The sequence below is a fragment of the Ovis canadensis genome, chromosome 8 (assembly GCF_042477335.2).
Source record: "Ovis canadensis isolate MfBH-ARS-UI-01 breed Bighorn chromosome 8, ARS-UI_OviCan_v2, whole genome shotgun sequence".
Taxonomy (NCBI): Eukaryota; Metazoa; Chordata; class Mammalia; order Artiodactyla; family Bovidae; genus Ovis; species Ovis canadensis.
Genome location: NC_091252.1, coordinates 63,895,533 through 63,918,831, shown reverse-complemented (window position 1 = coordinate 63,918,831; position 23,299 = coordinate 63,895,533). Strand labels below are relative to the sequence as shown.

At 38.4% G+C, this 23,299-nt stretch overlaps 1 protein-coding gene across 1 annotated transcript in view; it reads left to right on the top strand.

Moving 5' to 3' along the window:
- LOC138444639 (protein LEG1 homolog) overlaps positions 1-8,499 on the top strand; it is a 30,645-nt gene extending 22,146 nt beyond the window's left edge. The window contains exons 2-6 of the mRNA XM_069597983.1: positions 1,762-1,848; positions 4,250-4,434; positions 4,915-5,051; positions 6,822-7,060; positions 8,330-8,499. Of these exons, the coding sequence (XP_069454084.1) occupies positions 1,762-1,848; positions 4,250-4,434; positions 4,915-5,051; positions 6,822-7,060; positions 8,330-8,433 (752 nt within the window). The 3' untranslated portion in view covers positions 8,434-8,499. The remainder of the gene's footprint in view (positions 1-1,761; positions 1,849-4,249; positions 4,435-4,914; positions 5,052-6,821; positions 7,061-8,329) is intronic.
- The last annotated feature ends 14,800 nt before the right edge of the window (positions 8,500-23,299 follow it).

Sequence of the window (23,299 nt, the reverse complement as noted above, 5' to 3'; positions counted from 1 at the left end):
TCTCTAGTTGGTCCAAGGACTACCTCCCATTTGCTATATAACTTGCTTTTGTTTGAGACTTAGGCTTAAGTACAACAGGCAGTGAGAGGATGTGGTCTTCTTTGGTGATCCCCACTTTCCTCTTCCTGAGCTTTTCTTCTGTGGGATTGGCCCCAGATCCAGGGTCAACCACCCATGAAAATGACAACTACCCACCTTTTTGGGACCAAACTGATGGAGACATAGCAGAATTTCCAGTGCAGAATAACAAGATAATTGTTGATCCCTGGAAATATATGGATCGACTAAGAATATTTAAGATCCTTATAACAGAATCAAACAAATATTTTGCTTCATTTGGAAAAAATGATACAGGCAATGTATTTTGGGCATTGACTTTACTTTATGGAAGGCTATTTAAATCAGGTATGTACATTTGAATTATTCCCTAGGAAAATTGCTTTTCTCTTTCTTTGATACTAGGAGTAGCATTGCAGCTAATCTATTTAAGTGTTACTGTCTGAATGCTCATGCATTCAGTCAATATAACCAATACAGTCAATATAATCATTTATCTTTAAGTACTCAGGCTTTCATAATACCTAATCAAATACTTCTTTTAGTTAGTAAAGTTATTTGTCACACCTTTGCTTTACATTTCACAGACTTCCTGGTTTAAACATTAATTCCTGCAGCTTTTAAAATAAATTCCTGTAAACTGAAAAAGCTTATTGTTTGAAGAATAAATATTCCCTTCTAGATGAAAAAAAAAATCTTGTTTTTTACAAAGACTGTGAGGCTTCTCAGATAAATGTGACACTGTAAATAACTCTGTTTCATGGGGTGAGCTTTTTATAGGAAATAAGACAGAATTTCTTTTAGCTATGAAATCCAGAGTGAGGTTTCACATAAACTAAGGTAAGGAACATATTTTCTCTTAAAAGCCTGGTCTTTGCCTCATAAACATTAGTGGAAAGAGTAATAAGATATGGCCCTCACTGCACAGTCTCTTTCCTGTTAGTTGCTAGGTTCAGGCAGGATAAAAGGGCTGAAAACAGGGAGGAACTGGTCCAGAAAGCAGCACTCTCTACCTGCACTTAAACAAGTAGGATGGGGAGTCACATGTGATGCTCAAAACTCAGCATCCTCTCTGAGAAAGGGAGGAAGCTTCTCTCTTTTCTGCCTCAGTTGGGGTGAATTTTTCCATCTGTATTTTGCTCTCACTAGTTCTTCAATCAATTGTCTTATTACTGAGATTCTGGAACTTAATCAGCTTCCCATTCTCATGAAATGCTTTTTTAAATTGTCTTCTTTGGATGTTACTAGATGGAGTCTGGAATGAACCAAGGACTAGAAAGTGGTGCCTTCATTAGAAAAAAAGAAAAAACACCTTTGCACATTTGAATTATTGCAATGAAGTCTTTATTGATTTAGGAAGAAAAGAAGGACCCATAGAGACTGCCTTGTGAAACACTCAACAGATCAGCTTAGTCAAGAAGGAGTTGGTAAAGAAAATAAATATGGTATAAAGAAAATAATAAATAAAAATAAAAATTAAAAAAAAAACAGAAAAAGAATGCAAGAAAGGGTCTGTACAGGCTGGAATTTCTGAGAAGCTTTGAGCTCTCAAAGTGAATGATATGCTGTTCATATGAATAGACCATATCATTAGCAGGAATGACCCTCTTCTTACTCTTTGGAAGGGAGCATATGAGTCTTTTTCTTTCTTATGACTTTCTATTCAAGGTTTAACTCTTTTCACCTGCCCTGTTTACTCTGTAGATAGATTTTCAGAGCCTCCCAATAGTTCACGGTGTGCTTATGAGTCTGGAGTCTCTAGCTGCATATCTATCAACAGTGGCTGGGGAGGTAAGTGTTACATTTCACCATGCTTCTTTACTTATCTGTGGTTGTGGGCCTTGCTACCTCTGCTTTTCTATGGGAAGGCTAAGTTTGGTTAAATATCGATATTTCCTTTGTAAACATATACACTTTTCTGTGCAATCTCCCAGGAGATGATCAATTAAAAAAAAACATGAATGATAACTCTGCTATGGTGATATCTAAATTAATGACACATTGTCATTTTGTGTCAGAGATGTGGGCATGTGCTCAGTCATGTCCAACTCTTTGAGACCTCATGGACTGTAGCCCACCAGGCTTCTCTGTCCAAGCAAGAATACTGGAACGGATTTCCATTTCCTACTCCAGGGGATCTTCTTGACCCAGGGATTGAACCCCCATCTCTTGCCATCTCTTGCATTTGCTGGTGGATCCTTTATCACTGCACCACCTGGGAAGCCATCGTTAATTTTAGATAGATACTGGACTATGAAGAAAGCTGAGCTCCGAAGAATTGATGCTTTTGAACTGTGGTGTTGGAGAAGACACTTGAGAGTCCCTTGGACTACAAGGAGATCCAACCAGTCCATTCTGAAGGAGATCAGCCCTGGGATTTCTTTGGAAGGAATGATGCTAAAGCTGAAACTCCAGTACTTTGGCCACCTCATGTGAAGAGTTGACTCATTGGAAAAGACTTTGATGCTGGGAGGGATTGGGGGCAGGAGGAGAAGGGGACGACAGAGGATGAGATGGCTGGATGGCATCACGGACTCGATGGACGTGAGTCTGAGTGAACTCCGGAGATGGTGATGGACAGGGAGGCCTGGCGTGTTGCCATTCATGGGGTCGCAAAGAGTCGGACATGACTGAGCCACTGAACTGAACTGAACTGAACTGAAAGAAGAAAACGATACTTTCAAGTACCTAGTATTTCAAATTTTCTATTGCATATTCCATCCACTCCTAGTTTCTTCTACAACTAGCTATTATTTCACACTTACACATTCCAGAACCTCACTTTAGCCATGTAGAGAGATTTAATTCAACTTTTGCCCTGATCTTAAATTAATATTCTCATAATACAGAAAATCAAGAAGCTGAAAGAGGTTGAGTAATTTACTTTTTATCACAAAGTTAGTAATAGGAAGTCTAAACATTCATCTTTCTCTCTCAATTCATTTCCTTAATCACTTAAGTTTTCCTCCCTAAACATCTAATTTGAAAAAACAGCAAGAATTTAATAATGATTTATTATTTCAATTGCAAAACTTTTCATGCCCTAAAGACCAATTTCACTGTAGGGGACACCTAGAATACCTGCTCCTTCTGATTGGTTTATGCAGAAATAAATCTTCATTAGGTACAAAGTTTTGGAAAAGTCAACTTATAAATGTACATTTCAAAATAAAGATTGTACTTGGCAATGAACAAAATTCTTCCAGTCCAAAGTAAAGTTTATACTGAGAATCGTCCCCTCAAAGGTGAAAATTAAGGCTAATAGTAAAAATAAGTGAAATGATGTCAACTAGTACACCAGGTTTCATCTAATGAGAAAATGACTTGTCATCAAAAGGCTTGAAAATATTCCTTGAAATACCTATCTATCAATTGTGTCTTCTCCCTTATGTTTTGTATCACCAGTATCTGGCTTCTGCTTGGCATCTAGATTAACAATCAAAATAGTTCTCTTATTGTCAAGCAGGAATGTGGAAGGATGTGCTTCATTAGCAGAAGGTGTGGAGTCATGCCTGTGACCAAATCCTGGCTGAGGAGTAAGCCTAAGAATAATCATGGCCCAGGAGCTGCCAGAATCCTGGTAGACAAAATGAACCAAGGAATTAAGAAATAGATAAATAGTCCAAAAACAGAATGTACTAGAGTGAGGACTTGGTAGAAATGAATTAGCATCAAGAACCGGAAGAAAGTCAAACTGAAAATGAGAAAATGTATTCAAGGTTGTTTGGGAAGAGATTTGGTTGGGATTTAGAACCATCCTTAAGAGAGCTGAGATAGAACAAGATGGTTATATCGAAATTTCTTCCTCAGTCTAGGCAAAGAATCTCCACAAATATCATCTACATATATACCCAAACTGAAGTAAATATTTTCCTGAGCCAAATCTGATTATTTGCTTCCTATGTAAGGGATAAATAAATACAGGACATAAATAATTTGGAACTGGATTAAACTGAGTAGATTCATATACAACTTCCTGTATCCAAAATGTGCCCCTAATAGAAGCTTTCTTGACTGTGATTAACCCTAAGTTGTCATAATCATATGTATTTCCTAGAGCCAATAAATTCAACATGATAGTTTTGAAAATAAAGAAGATAAATTATATAGATTAAGCATTAGTCATTTGGTTAACTCCTAGTTTGTATAGATAGTTAATGGCTCCAGATGTCTCCATCTTATTTTTTTACAGGCATTAGCTATTATGTGGTTATTATGTATTTCCTTGCTGCAATTGAATCTGAGTTTTTGGGAAATTTGCCATATGAGGTAGAGTTACTATCTCGAGAGGAGTACAGATCTAACTTCTGTTATTCAGTTGAGGAATGTCGTGCAGCCTATCCACAAGCTATGGATATACACAACAGGTTTTATAAGGTAAAAGAATGTAATGATATTTTTATGAATGGAATGAATGAAAAAACTGAATGAAGTTCTTCTGTTGGGATTTATGATTTAAAAATAAATTAAATTTCACCTTTATATGCATTTGAAATTATGTTAGAGCTTTGTCCCTTCCCCCTCTAATCGTTCTGCTTAGTATTTTGAAGTGATCCTAGTTAATAGCAAATTGGCATAATTGTATTTATAAAAACATTTTTCAATAGAATACATGTAATAATCACCAAATTATGTTTGCCTTGGCAAACTGAACAGCATATATCTTTCTACAAAGCAAACAAAGTTAAATGACATCTTTAAGTGTTAAAATCTATTCTGAAAATAAATTTCATTTGTGAACAATCAGCTGGATGAGTGTTGACATGTTCTTTTTCAGGAATTCATGATACTGGTAATTAAATGTATTTTAATTTAATTTAAAATCTTTTAATGACATAAATCTTATTCATTCTACAGTATCTACAATCCAGAAAGATAGTTTCCACTACCAGTGGTATTCCTCAGTATGACACAGATGAGGACACAGCGATCTTCAAGATGTGGGCGGCCCATCAAGCTGCTCTTGATGTGGCAAAACCGAAGTTCAGGGATGTGTAAGAGAATTGCTTTATCTGATGTAACTAAACTCTGTTTTTTCTGGCAAAGTTTTGGTTGCCTCAAATGTTCATTGCTCATATTTTCCATAATATCAGGAAATGGCTTTTCCATTTTTATTTGCAGTTCACCTAAGAGTCACATATCAGTTGTATGTCTTGAATGTAGCTTTTCTTAGTTAATACTTGTCAGTACACTCTTTCAATGATGTCTCCTTAATTTGAAAAGTTTTCAGTGTAGACCAATTTCTTAATTGTTTTCCTTTAATATTTAATTCTTTTTCTGGTTTTAAAGAAAAAACTTACCCAGTGATTTTCAATGGCTTGGTATTTTTTTGTATGTTTCTCTCTGTGTGTAGAGTCCTATTTATTAATATAGTTCATCACTAACTGTGATGTTTCTTCTCTCACCTCTACAGTGTTATCAAAGACTCTCCCCATCATGTCAACATTAGAGCAATACCTCTCAAAATCAATCATTGCCTTGAGTCTTCCCTTCTTATTAGGAACTTGAGCTGCCATCACCAAGTACTATAAATTGGTTGGTTTACATCACAGAAATTTATTTTCTCACAATTCTGGAGGCTTTAAGTTCAGAACTAGGGTGCCAGCATGGCCAACTTCAGCTGAGGGCCTTCTATCTGGCTTGCAGACGACTGCCCTCTTGCATCATGGCATCTGTGTCCTCACATGGAGGAGAGAGAGAGAGAAAATCTGCACTCTAGTCTCTCTTCCTCTTTCGTATGAACTTCAACATGTAAATTTTCAGACTATCATACCTTTTTTCTTAAATTTTGAACTCATGATTTCTCAGTATTGTTGTCCACTCTGACATCATAGAACATGTTTTTAATATTTTATTCAGTTTTTATGGTTGTTTTCTGCAAGAGAGAATTGAGCATGCCATTTAAGTCTTTAAATTAGATGAACTCAAGAGAAACTATCTGTTGTTTGTTTGTCCTCTGGCCTTGGCCCCTGTTATGTCCTATTCAAGAAGGTGATTTGATTACTGGGGCAAATGTCTAGTCCACTTCTTATTTTCTAGGAATTAGGAGCAATTATATAAGCATATACACACAGTAAACATGAGTCAATTATGTATGTTGTTGAAGAATTTTCAGAAATTGCCATTCGATAACCTATTTATTATACTGGTTCATAGTATCCAGCCCCTGAACTATGTTTGTGAAAAACAAGTGACAGTAGACATTAGTGCCACAGAAATTAGATATAGGAGAAACGCGATGAGAAAGCGCCAAGAATAAATTAGTGGAAGTAAGAGTTGGTTAAGATGCTACAATTTTTAAAAATTGTGATTCAAAGTTTTGCCATCTCTGTTGCTATGTAATAGATTCTTCCCTGGTGGCTCAGAGGGTAAAACATCTGCCTGTAATGCAGGAGACACGGGTTCGCCCGCTGGATGGGAAAGATCCCCTGGAGAAGGAAATGGCAACCCACTCCAGTACCCTTGCCTGGAAAATCCCACGAAGGAAAGAGCCTGGTAGGCTACAGTCCTTGGGGTAGCAAAGATTCGAACATTAATGAGTGACTATTTTCACTTAGATTCTTCAGCTAATGTAGGCACAATGTAGAAGATAGTGTGAGGATTATTTACAATATACTGGAACTGTAGGTTCGGTTCAGTCAACTATTTAATAAAGAGCATAAAATTCCTAAGGAACATGGGAGAAAAGACACATTTAGAGTTTAATTTGTGTTTAAAGGAAGTATTTTGTAACTCATGCAGCTAACTTTGTGTCCTTCCTTTAGCTCATTCTATTCTTCTGAAACTGAACTAGACTTCACCATGGACTTTCTACTGGCCGCAGAATTTATTGAGGCAGTACTATATCGCCCATACTTTGAAAGTTCAGCAGAATTCCTAGCGGGATTCCCACACAGGCTACTCACGGATCAGGATCGCAATGTTCTCACGAGTAACTTCAGCAGGCGGGAAAAAGCATTGATAACTGTAGTAAAACTCATTACAAAAATAAATAAAAGCACAGGTATGATTATGAGTTATACTATCCATGAAGCCTAAATAAACCAAAGTCATTTGAGAACTAAATATATTTAATGATCCGTTAAACAGGAATGATTGAGTACCTGCTATATTATAGATATATTGAGTAATATTATGACAGTTATGGAAAACTACCCTTCCAGGACCACACATATCATGTAGCTTCTGCAATAGTGACAGTTTTTAAATCGACACTTTTATATGTCTCTTCTTAAAATTCTTATTGCTACCTCCAAAATATTCTGGGTTCTCACTTAGGATTCAAAATTGCTAGTCTGTGAAAATCTGGCTCATTATTGTTGTGTCATTCTCCCCAGTGTAAAGTGTGCTCATCCACCAAGACGGAGAATGTAATAAGAAACAGAGATGGTTGGGGTGCAAGTAGGAAGACTGGGTGCAATTATACTAAATTTTTGAGCATCAATTAATAATGGATATTAAGCTTTCTGTCTTCACACATCATTTTATTTGTTGTCCTTAGGTACAGTATGAATTTGATAGCATTGTTTAAATTTTTGAAGAAAAAGTTCATCTGACATTAAATAACATGTCCAAAATGATATACTTTGTAAGTAGTTGAAGCAAACTTAAACTACAGCTTGTTTAAATTCAGTTTTTGAGGTTTTCATTTTTCTTACTATCTAATATAACCTGTGTTGAAAATACGAAAGTTTTTATGAACTGGTGAATTTTACACATTTAAATCTCAATCATTTAGAATTAAAATTGTGGAGTCTCTTCAGTTCCAGCCCATTTTTTCATGGATTAATCCTAAGGATCAGGGAAGCTAAGTTGCAAATATCACTTAGTTTTAGTGACAGTTGGACAGCAACCAGGTCTCCATTCTCACAGAAAAAGGTTCACTCTAGAAACAAAACATTACAAACAAGAGTAAGAAAGGAGTTATGGTTCTCAACAGTTTGTGCTTAATTTATTCCATAAGATATTGTGGTTATTACATTGTGTGAGAATTTTTTGAATACATCTCATTCTCAAATAAGGGAAACAGTTTATCATTTATTATATATGCTGCCATTTGAGCACGAGGAGAAATAGCCCTTCTTTGATGCTGTTAGATTGTCCAACACAATGCATTTCCCTGTATCCTTTGACAGCCTAATGATCAGACAGTGTTACTAATATATTACAAATCCTGAAATTAGAATTTTTATCTTGTTTTGTATACTTTTAGATTTCAAAGTTGTATTCAAAATTTTATTAACTGGAAACATAAATGTTTCTATTTTCACAGGAGGTTTATTATTAACAATTTGGAAGAAGCTCATGACTTCAAAATTTGCTCGGGCTATGGGACGTTTCTTCATTAAAAGGCTCCTTTTAATACCAATTGAGTAGCCTAAATTTATGCTATTATGTGTAGATTAGTTTAATTCCATGAATAAAAGCAATCAAATGTTATAATGACTGTGAAAAGTTTGTCGTTCTTATTATCCCTGCTGATCTTTGTATTTTCAAATTAAAGCCAATAATCCCCCTGCCACCCTCCCCTCAGAATTGAGCTACATACCTGGTTGAAGCTAATTAGTTTCATAGAATGCCTGAGTTACACATGAATATGTCAATGTCTGTGCCAAAGACAGGTTACACTATTGATATTTAAGATTTTGATACTATCTTCAATGCTCATTCATAGATTGCCAGGTAAGCAGGGATAATTCTCCTCTAAAAGATTATTCTTATAAGACATAACTTTGGGCATTGAAGAGACATTTTAAGTAATTTATATTCTAGGTCTGAATTCCAAGTACATTGCCATATGAGCACATTTTTCAATTCATGTAATGAATGAGGCTGCTGTTTTAGTGTCTGAGCACATGGAGAAATCATTTCACCATCAAGTAGAAAATTTCTAAGCTGCTCTAGTGTAAGACCCAGTTCTCCCTCAGTCTCTCCAATCAGGGAGCTTCCATAAGCCTCTTACCCTTCTCCATCAGAGGGCAGACAGACTGAAAACCACAATCACAGAAAAATAACCAATTTGATCACATGGACCACAACCTTGTCTTAATGAAACTATGAGCCATGCCATGTAAGGCCACCCAAGATGGACAGGTCATGGTGGATACTTCTGAGAAAACGTGGTCCACTGGAGAAGGAAAAGGCAAACCACTTCAGTATTCTTGCCTTGAGAATCCCATGAATAGCATGAAAAGGCAAAAACATAGAACACTGAAAGAGTAACTCCCCAGGTCAGTTGTGCCAATATGCTATTGGAAATCAGTGGGGGAAATAACTCCAGAAAGAATAAAGAGACAGATTCAAAGCAAAAACAACACTCAGCTGTGAATGTGACTGGTGACAGAAGTAAGGTCCAATGCAGTAAAGAGCAATTTCACATAGGAATCTGGAATGTTAGGTCCATGAATCAAGGCAAATTGGAAGCGGTCAAACAGGAGATGGCAAGAGTGAACATCGACATTTTAGGAATCAGAGAACTTAAATGGACTGGAATGGATAAATTTAACTCAGATGACCATTATATCTACTTACCGTGGGCAGGAATCCCTTAGGAGAAATGGAGTAGCCATTATAGTCAACAAAAGAGCCTGAAATGCAGTTCTCAGATGCAATCTCACAAATGACAGAACATCTCTGTTTGTTTCCAAGGCAAACCACTCAGTATCACAGTAATCCAAGTATGAGCTCCAACCAGTAATGCTGAAGACACTGGAGTTGAATGGTTCTTTGAAGACCTACAAGACCTTCTAGACTAAACCCCCCAAAATGTCCTTTTCATTATAGGGGACAAGAATGCAAAAGTGAGAAATCAAGAAATACCTGGCATAACAGGCAAATTTGGCCTTGGAGAACAGAATGAAGCAAGGAAAAGGTTAATTAGAGTTTTGCCAAGAGAATGCACTGGTCATAGCAAATACCCTCTTTCAACAACACAATAGAAGACTACACATGGACATCAAAAGATGGTCAATACCAAAATCAGATTGATTATATTATTTGCAGCCAAAGATGGAGAAGCTCCATACAGTCAGCAAAAACAAGACCAGGAGCTGACTGTGGCTCAGATCATGAAATCTATATTGCTGAATTCAGACTTAAGTTGGAGAAAGTAGGAAAAACCACTAGACCATTCAGGTATGACCTAAATCAAATCCCTTATGATTATTCAGTGGAAGTGAGAGATAGATTCAAAGGATTACATCTGATAGACAGAGTGCCTGAAGAACTATGGATGGAGGTTCATGGCATTGTATAGAAGGCAGGGATTAGGACCATCCCTAGAAAAAGAAATCCAAAAAGGCAAAATGGTCATCTGAGGAGGTCTTACAAATAGCTGTGAAAAGAAGAGAAGTGAAAGGCAAAGGTGAAAAGGAAAGATATACCCATTTGAATGCAGACTTCCAAAGAATAACAAGGAGAGATAAGAAAGTCTTCTTCAGTGATCAATGCAAAGAAATAGAGGAAAGGTATAGAATGGGAGAAGACTCTACACATGAACACCACCAGATGGTCAACACCAAAATCAGATTGATTATATTCTTTGCAGTCAAAGATGGAGAAGCTCTATACAGTCAACCAAACAAAGCCAGGAGCTGACTGTGGCTCAGATCATGAACTCCTTATTACCAAATTCAGACTGAAATTGAAGAAAGTAGGGAAAACCGCTAGACCATTCAGGTATGACCTAAATCAAATCCCTTATGATTATACAGTGGAAGTGAGAAATAGATTTAAGGGACTAGATATGATAGATAGAGTGCCTGATGAACTATGGATTGAGGTTTGTGACATTGTACAGGAGACAGGGATCAAGACCATCCCCATGGAAATGAGATGCAAATAAGCAAAATGGCTGTCTGGGGAGGCCTTACAAATAGCTGTGAAAAGAAGAGAAGTGAAAAGCTAAGGAGAAAAGGAAAGATAGAAGCATCTGAATGCAGAATTCCAAAGAATAGCAAGAAGAGATAAGAAAGCCTTCTTCAGTGATCAATGCAAAGAAATAGAGGAAAACAACAGAATGGGAAAGACTAGAGATCTCTTCAAGAAAATGAGAGATACCAAGGGAACATTTCATACAAAGATGGGCTCGAGAAAGGACAGAAACGGTATGGACCTAACAGAAGCAGAAGATATTAAGAAGAGGTGGCAAGAATACACAGAAGAACTGTACAAAAAAGATCTTCACAACCCAGATAATCATGATGGTGTGATCACTAATCTAGAGCCAGACATCTTGGAATGTGAAGTCAAGTGGGCCTTAGAAAGCATCACTATGAACAAAGCTAGTGAAGGTGATGGAATTCCAGTTGAGCTATTTCAAATCCTGAAAGATGATGCTGTGAAAGTGCTGCACTCAATATGCCAGCAAATTTGGAAAACTCAGCAGTGGCCGCAGGACTGGAAAAGGTCAGTTTTCATTCCAATCCCAAAGGAAGGCAATGCAAAAGAATGCTCTGCACAATTGCACTCATCTCACATGCTAGTAAAGTCATGCTCAAAATTCTCCAAGCCAGGCTTCAGCAACACATGAACCGTGAACTCCCTGATGTTCACTCTGGATTTAGAAAAGGCAGAGAAACCAGAGATCAAATTGCCAACATCTGCTGGATCATGGAAAAAGCAAGAGAGTTCCAGAGAAACATCTATTTCTGCTTTATTGACTATGCCAAAGCCTTTGACTGTGTGGATCACAATAACTGTGGAAAATTCTGAAAGAGATGGGAATACCAGACCACCTAACCTGCCTCTTGAGAAATCTGTATGCGTGTCAGGAAGCAACAGTTAGAACTGGACATGGAACAACAGACTGGTTCCAAATAGGAAAAGGAGTACATCAAGGCTGTATATTGTCACCTTGTTTATTTAACTTCTATGCAGAGTACATCATGAGAAATGCTGGGCTGGAAGAAACACAAGCTGGAATCAACATTGCTGAGAGAAATATCAATAACCACAGATATGAAGATGACACCACCCTTATGGCAGAAAGTGAAGAGGAGCTAAAAAGCCTCTTGATGAAAGTGAAAGTGGAGAGCGAAAACGTTGGCTTAAAGCTCAACATTCAGAAAGGTAAGATCATGGCATCTGGTCCCACCACTTCATGGGAAATAGATGGGGAAACAGTAGAAACAGTGTCAGACTTTATTTTTGGGGTCTCCAAAATCACTACAGATGGTGATTGAAGCCATGAAATTAAAAGTTGCTTACTCCTTGAAAGAAAAGTTATGACCAACCTAGGCAGCATATTAATAAGCAGAAATATAACTTTGTCAACAAAGGTCTGTCTAGTTAAGGCTATGGTTTTTCCAGTGGTCATGTATGGATGTGAGAGTTGGACTGTAATTCTTGGGCATTCAACCTTCCTTATGGTCCAATGATCATATCCGCACATAACTAGTGGAAAAACCATAGCTTTGACTAGATGAATCTTTGTTGGCTAAAGGGTGTCTCTGCTTTTCAATACGCTGTCTAGGTTTTTCATAGTTTTTCTTCCAAGCAACAAGTGTCTTTTAGTTTCATGGCTGCAGTCACTGTCTGCAGTGATTTTGGAGCCCAAGGAAATAAAATCTGCCACTATTTCCATTGTTTCCCCATTTATTTGCCACGAAGTGATGCAACCAGATGACATGATCTTAGTTCTTTGAATGCTGAGTTTTAAGGCAGTTTTTTCACTCTCCTTTTTCACCCTCATCAAGAGGCTCTTTAGTTCCTCTTTGCTTTCTGCCATTTGTGTAGTATCATCTGTATATCTAAGGTTGTTGATATTTCTCCTAGCCATCTTGCTTTGAGTTTTGAATCATCCAGCCTGACATTTTGCATGATCAGCTATGCAAATAAATTAAATAACCAGGGTAACAATATATAGCCTTGATATACTCCTTTCCCAATTTGAACCAGTTCGTTGTTCCATGTCCAGTGCTAGCTGTTGCTTCTTGAACTTGACATGCATAGAGGTTTCTCAGAAGGCAGGTAAGGTGATCTGATATTCTCAGACTTTTCCAGAGTTTGCTGTAATCTGCACAGCCAAAGGTTTTAACATAATCAATGAAGCAGAAGAAGATGTTTTTCTGGAATTCTCTTGCTTTATCTATGGTCCAGCAGAGATTGACAATTTGATCTCTGGTTCCTCTGCCTTTTCTAAATCTAGCTTGTACATCTGCAAGTTTTTGGTTCATGTATTGTTGAAGTCTAGTTTGAAGGATTTTGAGCATTACCTTGCTAGCATGTGAAATGAGTTCAATTGTATGGTAGTTTGTACATACTTTGGCATTGCCTTTCTCTGGAATTTGAATGAAAACTGACTTTTTCCAGGTCACCTTATAGTGGTGACAGAAATGTTAACATAAAGTTTATAACACCTCATATCAGTTAGTTTCCTATTTTTTCCTAAGTCTCCTGACTCCTCAAATACTTTCACTCTATATACTAGTTATATACCATTTGTGTTCTGTTATCAAGATAACCACCAGAGGTACTGCTTAGTAAGTTCTGGTTCCATCTGGCCTTGGAGGATAACAATAAGCTAGACACTAAGCAACAAGTTTTCACAACACAGGTACTCATGTATCTCATTGTGAAGCACAACCCATGGGCATAGCACATGGTTCTGGCCCAAAACAGTGGGACTTAGATACCACAGGGATGTAGTTTCATTTTTAATTCATGATATCCTGGACATGACATAATAGCACTATAATAAATACATTTTTCAGTGATAGTATATTAAATTGAAGCTTGTACAATGTTTCTACATGCTGAGGAATGGCAGATTGCCAGAAAATTACCAGGAGCTAGAGGAGAGGCATGAAACAGACTCTTCCTCACAGCCCTGGAAAGGAATCAATCCTAGAAGCACCTTGATCTTAGGTTTCTAGACTCTAGAATTGTGAGAACATAAATTCTGTTGTTTAAGTCACTCGGTGGTATTTTGTTAAGGCAGCCCTTGGAAAACTAATATTAATACAATATCCTAAACCCTGAGCTTGAGAATATGTTACACTTCATGACAAAAGAGACTCAACAGATGTGATTAATTCAGGGATCTTGAGACGGGGACATTAAGCTGAATTATCAGGTTCAGCCCAGTGGACTCACAAGATCCTTAAAAAGAAGATGCCTGATAATCCGAGTGAGATGTGATAATAGATGGGAGGACCAGACCACAGGTTGCAGTGATGAAAGGGAGGGATCTCAAGACATTTATGTGGCCTCTAGAAACTGTAAAAGTCAAGGAAATTGATTTTGCCTTCAGAAGCTTCGAAAAGAATCAGTCCTGTGAACATCTTGAATTAAGTTCAGTGAAGCCAATATTTGGACTTTTGAAACCAGAAGTATAATATCATAAATCTGTGTCTCTTGAGTCACTAAGTTTGTAACTTTTTTTTTTTTTTTTTTTTTTGCAGTGCAATAGGAAACTCTGTGTCCTGGCATAGAACTGATGGCAAGTGTGCTGCCTCAGTAACAAACAGAGTCCATTTGCCAACTACTTCTTTCTAGTAACCAAGTGCTAGCAGATGCTTGAAAGAAAATCCTTCCAGTGTCTGTGAGTTAGTTGGGTCTAATTGTCTGACACATTGTATCCATCTCCCAAGACCACCAGTTCTCTTTTTATACTGGGCAGCTCATTTCAGTTCAGTTCAGTCGCTCAGTCATGTCCGACTCTTTGCGACCCCATTAATCGCAGCACGCCAGGCCTCCCTGTCCATCATCAACTCCCGGAGTTCAGTCAGATTCATGTCTATCGAGTCAGTGATGCCATCCAGCCATCTCGTCCTCAGTCATCCCTTTCTCCTCCTGCCCCAATCCCTCCCAACAACAAAGTCTTTTCCAATGAGTCAACTCTTCGCATGAGGTGGCCAAAGTACTGGAGTTTCAGCTTTAGCATCATTCCTTCCAAAGAAATCCCAGGGCTGATCTCCTTCAGAATGGACTGGTTGGATCTCCTTGCAGTCCAAGGGACTCTCAAGAATCTTCTCCAACACCACAGTTCAAAAGCATTAATTCTTCAGCGCTCAGCCTTCTTCACAGTCCAACTCTCATATCCATACATGACTACTGGAAAAACCACAACCTTGACTAGACAGACCTTAGTCGGCAAAGTAATGTCTCTGCTTTTGAACATGCTGTCTAGGTTGGTTATAACTTTTCTTCCAAAGAGTAAGCGTCTTTTAATTTCATGGCTGCAGTCACCATCTGCAGTGATTTTGGAGCCCCCCAAAATAAAGTCTGACACTGTTTCTACTGTTTCCCCATCTATTTCCCATGAAGTGATCGGACCAGATGCCATGATCTTCGTTTTCTGAATGTTGAGCTTTAAGCCAACTTTTTCACTCTCCTTTTTCACTTTCATCAAGAGGCTTTTTAGTTCTTTTTCACTTTCTGCCATAAGGGTGGTGTCATGTGCATATCTGAGGTTATTGATATTTCTCCCGGCAATCTTGATTCCAGCTTGTGCTTCTTCCAGCCCAGCGTTTCTCATGATAGAAGTTAAATAAGCAGGGTGACAATACACAGCCTCGACGTACTCCTTTTCCTATTTGGAACCAGTCTGTTATTCCATGTCCAGTTCTAACTGTTGCTTCTTGGCCTGCATACTGGGCAGAGTAGTGTTCAAATCACCAAGAATACTGTTTTTACTGAATATTACATCTCCAGAAGACATTTCTTTTTACTTCCTTCCACTACCCCAACTTCTCCCAGCAAAACCTGGAAAAACATCTCTCTTATTTGTTCCAGGATTCTCTTATATGTTCTTCTGACAAAGTAGGTAATTAAGATTGATGCAAGTTTGAGGCCAACTCATCAAAACAAGCCTAGGACAAGTCTCAGAGAAACCCACATCCCCCAAACCATTGTGCTGAATCTCAGAACTTTTCTATGAAGCAAGATGATTAAGTGCATGAAATGATATTGTAACAACACAATCTTTATAGAAAATTGAATCACTTAACAGTGCAAACTAGTGAGGTTATACAGTTGGAGCAAGAAGAGATATGAGATGCAGGCAATTTTTAGAATTTAACATTATTTGATATAGTCTACAGATTAGAAGAAAAGTAAATGAAAGTGGTCAAATAATGTGTTTTCCTCTCCTTGTGGTTGACATCAAAGTGAATTCACTACTTCTTTTATTTTTCCATAAAATGATAGTCATTCTATCAAAGAATTCAAATATCATTGAGATGGTCATCATAAAAGTGTCAATACATTTTCTATTCTGCTACTGTATATGTTCGTTCTATTGAGCTAATTTTACTCTTCTGATGAGTTCTTTTATTCCTTAAAACTTTACAGAAAAATTGGAAGCTAATATACAGCTATGGTTAGCTCCAGAAAACTGTTGCATTGAAATGCATATCCAAAGATAGGCATCTATATATGGCTTTCGCTGGGGTAAACTGAGAAGTCCTAAAATATCAAACTATATCTAAAAGACATAAAACAGATAAGAAATACCAAGAAAGTGAAATATAAATGAGGATAATGATGGTTTGTGGATAAGATTTTTTCCATGAATATGTAAAAATTTATATTATATAAATATTATATAGTAACAATATTTCTTGTTTGCTTAGTCAGTCAGGCTTAAAAATTCTACTGATGTTCATTAAGGGAGTTTGGACTATATTCTTGAGGGAGGAGACCAGAATCAGTTAGAGTCTGTATCCTTCCATTTTAAAGAGTCCATTCCATGGAACCACTATTAAGAAGTAGTTTTGGCCCCAAAAAACTGCAAAAAAGGGTGTAAAACAGTACACGAAGTGACAGAACTCAAAGGCCTCATTGTCCTTTAAGGTGAAATTCACAAACCTATGGGCTTCCTCATTTGTAGCTAATTAACTAATATAGCCTAGCACACCAGGAACAATACAAAAAATAAAAAGGCAACAAAAAGATACAAGAATCCTGATTTATACAAGAATTTCCACATCATTTCAAAATTCACCTAATATTACCTTAAATATTTTGTACTAACCTACCCAGATTTTGTTACCATCCTTGACACTTTTCCAGCAAGCATTTAGTGTTCCAGGAATGTGAGCTCAGTTGTTAAAGAGATTTCATCTGCAGCTTTAAGGGTATGCTGGTCAAAGGATAAAGGTTTCTTTTTTAAGTCATTCTACAAGATCTTTTAGAACTAACACCCAAAAAAGATGTCCTTTTCATTAAGGGGACTGGAATGCAAAAGTAGGAAGTCAAGAACACCTGGGGCAACAGGCAAATTTGGCCTTGGAGTACAAAATAAAGCAGGGCAAAGGCTAATAGAGTTTTGCCAAGAGAATGCACTGGTTATAGCAAACACTCTCTTTCAAAAACACAAGAGAAGACTCCACATGGACATCACCAGATGGTCAACACCGAAATCAGATTGATTATATTATTTGCAGCCAAAGATGGAGAAGCTCTATACAGTCAGCAAAAACAAGACCGGAAGTTGACTGTGGCTCAGATCTTGAACTCCATATTGCCAAATTCAGACTTAATTTGAAGAAGGTAGGGAAAACCACTAGACCATTCAGGTATGACCTAAATCAGTTCCATTATGATTATACAGTGGAAGTGAGAAATAGATTTAAGGGACTAGATATGATAGATAGAGTGCCTGATGAACTGTGGACTGAGGTTTGTGACATTGTACAGGAGACAGGGATCAACACCATCCCCATGGAAAAGAAATGCAAAAAAGGCAAAATGGATGTCTGAGGAGGCCTTACAAATAGCTGTGAAAAGAAGAGAGGTGAAAAGCAAAGGAGAAAAGGAAAGATATAAGCATCTGAATGCAGAGTTCCAAAGAATAGCAAGAAGAGATAAGAAAGCCTTCTTCAGCGATCAATGCAAAGAAATAGAGGAGAAGAACAGAATGGGAAAGACTAGAGATCTCCTCAAGAAAATTAGAGATACCAAAGGAACATTTCATGCAAAGATGGGCTCGATAAAGGACAGAAATGATATGGACCTAAGAGAAGCAGACAATAAGAAAAGGTGGCAAGAATGCACAGAACAACTGCACAAAAAAAGATCTTCATGACCCAGATAAATCATGATGGTGTGATCACTCACCTAGAGCCAGGCATCCTGGAACGTGAAGTCAAGTGGGCCTTAGAAAGCATCACTATGAACAAAGCTAGTGGAGGTGATGGAATTCCAGTTGAACTATTTCAAATCCTGAACGATGATGCTGTGAAAGTGCTGCCCTCAATATGCCAGCAAACTTGGAAAACTCAGCAGTGGCCACAGAACTGAAAAAAGGTCAGTTTTCATTCCAATCCCAAAGAAACGCAATGCCAAAGAATGCTCAAACTACCACACAATTGCACTCAATTCACATGCCAGTAAAGCAATGCTCAAAATTCTCCAAGCCAGGCTTCAGCAATATATGAACCGTGAAATTCCAGATGTTCAGCTGGATATAGAAAAAGCGGAGGAATCAGAGATCAAATTGCCAACATCTGCTGGATCATGGAAAAAGGAAGAGTTCCAGAAACACATCTATTTCTATTTCATTGACTATGCCAAAGTCTTTGACTGTGTGGATCACAATAAACTGTGGAAAATTCTGAAAGAGATGGGAATACCAGACCACCTGAACTGCCTCTTGAGAAACCTATACGCAAGTCAGGAAGCAACAGTTAGAACTGGACATGGAACAACAGACTTGTTCCAAATAGGAAAAGGAGTACTTCAAAGCTGTATATTGTCACCCTGTTTATTCAACTTCTATGCAGATTACATCATGAGAAATGCTGGTCTGGAAGAAATACAAGCAGGAGTCAAGATTTCCAGGAGAAATATCAATAACCACAGATATACAGATGACACCACCATTATGGCAGAAAGTGGAGAGGGACTAAAAAACCTCTTGATAAAAGTGAAAGAGGAGATTGAAAAAGTTGGCTTAAAGCTCAACATTCAGAAAACGAAGATCATGGTATCCGGTCCCATCACTTCATGGGAAATAGATGGGGAAACAGTGGAAACAGTGTTAGAGTTTATTTTTCTGGGCTCCAAAATCACTGCAGATGGTGATTGCAGCCATGAAATTAAAAGACGTTTACTCCTTGGAAGAAAAGTTATGACCAACCCAGATAGCATATTCAAAAGCAGAGAGATTACTTTGCCAACAAAGGTCCATCTAGTCAAGGCTATGGTTTTTCCAGCAGTCATGTATGGATGTGAGAGTTGGGCTGTGAAGAAACCTGAACACCGAAGAATTGATGCTTTTGAACTGTGTTGTTGGAGAAGACTCTTGAGAGTCCCTTGGATTGCAAGGAGATCCAACCAGTCAATTCTAGAGGAAATCAGCCCTGGGTGTTCTATGGAAGGACTGATGCTGAAGCTGAAACTCCAATACTTTGGCCACCTCATGTGAAGAGCTGACTCATTGGAAAAGACTCTGATGCTGGGGAGGGATTGGGAGCAGGAGGAGATGGGGACGACAGAGGATGAGATGGCTGGATGGCATCACCAACTCGATGGAAGTGAGTCTGAGTGAACTCCGGGAGATGGTGATGGACAGGGAGGCCTGGCGTGCTGCGGTTCATGGGGTCGCAAAGAGTCGGACACGACTGAGCGACTGAACTGAACTGAAGTGAACTTGCTTCTGATATCAGATCTCTTTTTCTTAGATTTTTGAACTTCAACAATGTTTCTGGACTTGCAGTTACTAGAAAATTTTAGATCATGTGGTCCATGTTCAAAGCGTTGAGAAAAAAGCCTTTTCTTTCTTTCTATATTTCTCTTCTAATCTTCAAAATTATGTATCATCCTCTTGATGTGTATCTAAAATATTTCTATGGGCAAAAGTCTTTTTAGTAAGGTTCAGAATATTTAGTTTGTCTATGATATTTTTTTCTTAATGTCAGTAGTGTTCTGATGAAGAAAAAATTTTCCTCCTGATTGTCCCTCTAGGAGTAACTGGTTTCAAGTCTAGGAAAAAAAGAATTATCAGATTGGGCCTTTTGCTCTTGAATATTTCAGAATTGACTTTCTAAGGTAAAAGTGCTACTGATAGGACCCAAACACTGAAACCTTGCCTCTTTTATGAATGTTATGCCAAGATCTGTCACTAGTGTCCCTGAGAATAAAGAACTTAGAAACTCTATTCCAGATGCTCATATCTTTTAAGTTTAAGAAATTCTGCTTCAACCTATTACAAAGATACTCCAACTGGAATTGCTGCTTGCATAAAAACTAAAAACCAGGATAGAATATATAAAATTTATTTCCAGACATGAGAAAGCAATCAGAAGAGGGAAGTAATGGTTTAGAAAAAAGGAAACAAATCTAATGAGTCCTATAAAAGCCATATTTTTCTGCCATTTGCTAAGCTCAAGAAGCAAAAACCCAAGACTCCAGAGCTTATCCTGACTTGAGGAGAAAAAGGTTGGACTTTAGGGAAATTAAAGCTATCAGAATTTTCAAATAATAATGCCAGGATAAAAAGGAAAGCATGCAAAGACAGAACTTCAGAAATTTGCTTAGAGTTCTCCTCCCCTCCAATCTTCAATTTGAATAGCAATTGGCATACGTATAGAATGAAACTAAAAGACCAAAAGAAAAACATTTTCTGGGGGTGCATAAGCCTTCAAATTCCCTAAGTTCTTAGAAGGCCATCATTTATTCAAGTTTCCTCCAACCATATGGAGTTTTTGTTGAATAAGTAAAACATTCATTAAACACTCCATGAATGTCACTTTTTAGTAGTAAAGAAAACTAGTCCCAGGCAGAGGTGACTCTAGAGTTGCTTCAGGAACACTCGCTATTTATTCTTGAAGATAGTTGATATACAATATTATGTTAGTCCCATGTGTATTACATAGTGATTTGACATTTGTATACATTATGAAATAATCACTACAATGAGTCTAGTAACCATCTGTCCCCGTACAGTAATTACAATATTATTGACCATACTTCTTGTGCTGCATATTACATCTTTGTGGCTTATTTATTATGTAACTGGGGGGTTGTACATCTAATTCTCTTCACCTATTTTCCCCACCCCACCCCCAGCAATAATCTGTTTGTTCCCTCTATCATTGTTGCTTTTGTTTAGTCACTAAGTCCTGATGGACTCTTTCTGACTCCATGGACTGTAGCCTGCCAGGATCCTCTGTCCATGGGATTTCCCAGGCAAGAATACAATATCTATGAGTCTGTGGAAAATAGTATAGAGGCTTCTCAAAAAATTAAAAGTAGAACTGCCATGTGATTAAGCAGTTTCACTTCTGGATATTTACTCAAAGGAAAAAAAAATTCATAAGGATATTTGCCTTTTAGAATTCATTTTGGCATTATTTACAATAGCCAAAGTAAGGAAGGAAATTTATTGTCCATTGACAGATGAATAGACAAAAATCACACACAACTCATTGGAAAGACCCTGATGATGAGAAAGATTGAAGGCAAAAGAAGAAGAGAGCAACAGAGGGTGAGATGGTTGGATAGTATCACCGATTTGTGCACACTATGTCACTTCAGTCTTGTCTGACTCTTTGCCACCCTATGGACTATAGCCCACTAGGCTTCTCTGTTTATGGGATTCTCCAGGCAAGAATACTGGAATGGGTTGCCATGCCCTCCTCCAAGGGATCTTCCCGACCCTGGAATCGAACCTAACTCATCAGTGGACATGAATTTGAACAAACTCTGGGAGATAGTGAAGGACAAGGAAGCCTGGCATTCTTCAATCTGTGGGTATGCAAAGAGTCAGACACGACTTAGTGACTGTAAAACAATAACCTGGCCCAATCTGACCAGAAATATTGGCAACAATTCCTTGAAGCTGAGTGGTCCAATAGCACTGGCTGAGAGAAGGGCAGACGGAGTTGATAGTTTGCAGAGCAAAGCCAGTGGCCTTGTTCATCAGAAAAGTTGGAGTACAGCACCACTTGACCAGAGAACAGCCCATGGCTTCCACCAACTGCAGAGCAAAGCTAGTGGCTACAGCAGAGAATTCAGTGCACACTCAGGCTGAATCTGGATCAGAAAAAATGAGTTATACAATCCCTGTGTCCTGATCTGCTGTTCTGCCGGAGTAGGCAAGCTAATTCAGAGTCCCACCTACTACAGAATATAGTACCCAGTCCTGACCAGAGAACTCATGCAGTCATAGATTCCATTCTGCAACCTCATTTGGGTAGGAAACCAAGCCAAAAGTCCTAGCCAACTGTCCTCAGCCAGTGGTGCACCCCATCCCATCTCCATCCTCAAAGGTGGAACATGTGTCTTGCCCTAGAATAGACTGTAATAGCAGGATCCTCCTGCCTGAAAACATTACCAGCAGACAAGCCCAGAAAACCAAATAGAGCTTAACTGTAAAGAACAATCTCTGCAAGAACAAACTTATAAGGCCTTGAAAAGAAATCCGATTACTCAAATACACAGATAAAATAATCAGATAAATATGACAAGACTCAACTTGGCAGAGGAATAAGATGGGGAGATCACTTTCTCCCCCACAAATTCATTGAAAGAACATTTGAACGCTAAGCAAATTTCACAAAACAACTTCTAAATGCTGGCAGAGGACATCAGGAACCCAGAAAGGCAGCCCATTGTCTTTGACAGGAGGTAGGACAAAACATAAAAGATAAAAAGAAAGACAAAAGAGGTAGGGATGGAGATCCGTCCAGGGAAGGGAGTCTTAAAAAAGAGAGAAGTTTCCAAACACCAGGAAAAACTCTCCCTGGCGGGTCTGTGGCCAGCTTTGGAATTTCAGAGGGCAAAATAACTGGGAGGAAAAATAAATAAATAATTAAAACCCACAGATTATGTGCCTAACAGCAACTCCCAGCAGAGCAGCAGCCCAGACGCTCGCATCCCCCACTAGCAAGCAGGGGCTGGACAGGAAGGTGTGGGCCGCATTGCTTTGGGTAAGGACCAGGCCTGAATGCCCTGAGGGCAACCTGAGGGAACTAGCTTCAGGTAGCAACCCAGACTGTGGGATAGCTATCCCACAAAAAGTCTTAACCTAAGACACCGCCAGGCCTGCTCACAGAACAAAGGACTGAGCAGAGCTAGCTGGCTGTGGACCAGCCCTTCTCCCACCAGAGACAGGCAAGGGAGGGCAGCCAGGGGCAACTGTGGCCTCAGAGAGGCATCCTATACCAAATTCTGCATGCAGACTTCATTGCTAACCAAGACTTCTTGAGATTCTGGGTGCTTGATATCCACCGGGAGAGTCGCAGCCAGAGATCAGCTCCCCAGAAAAGACACATGGCACACCTGAGAAGGCATGCTC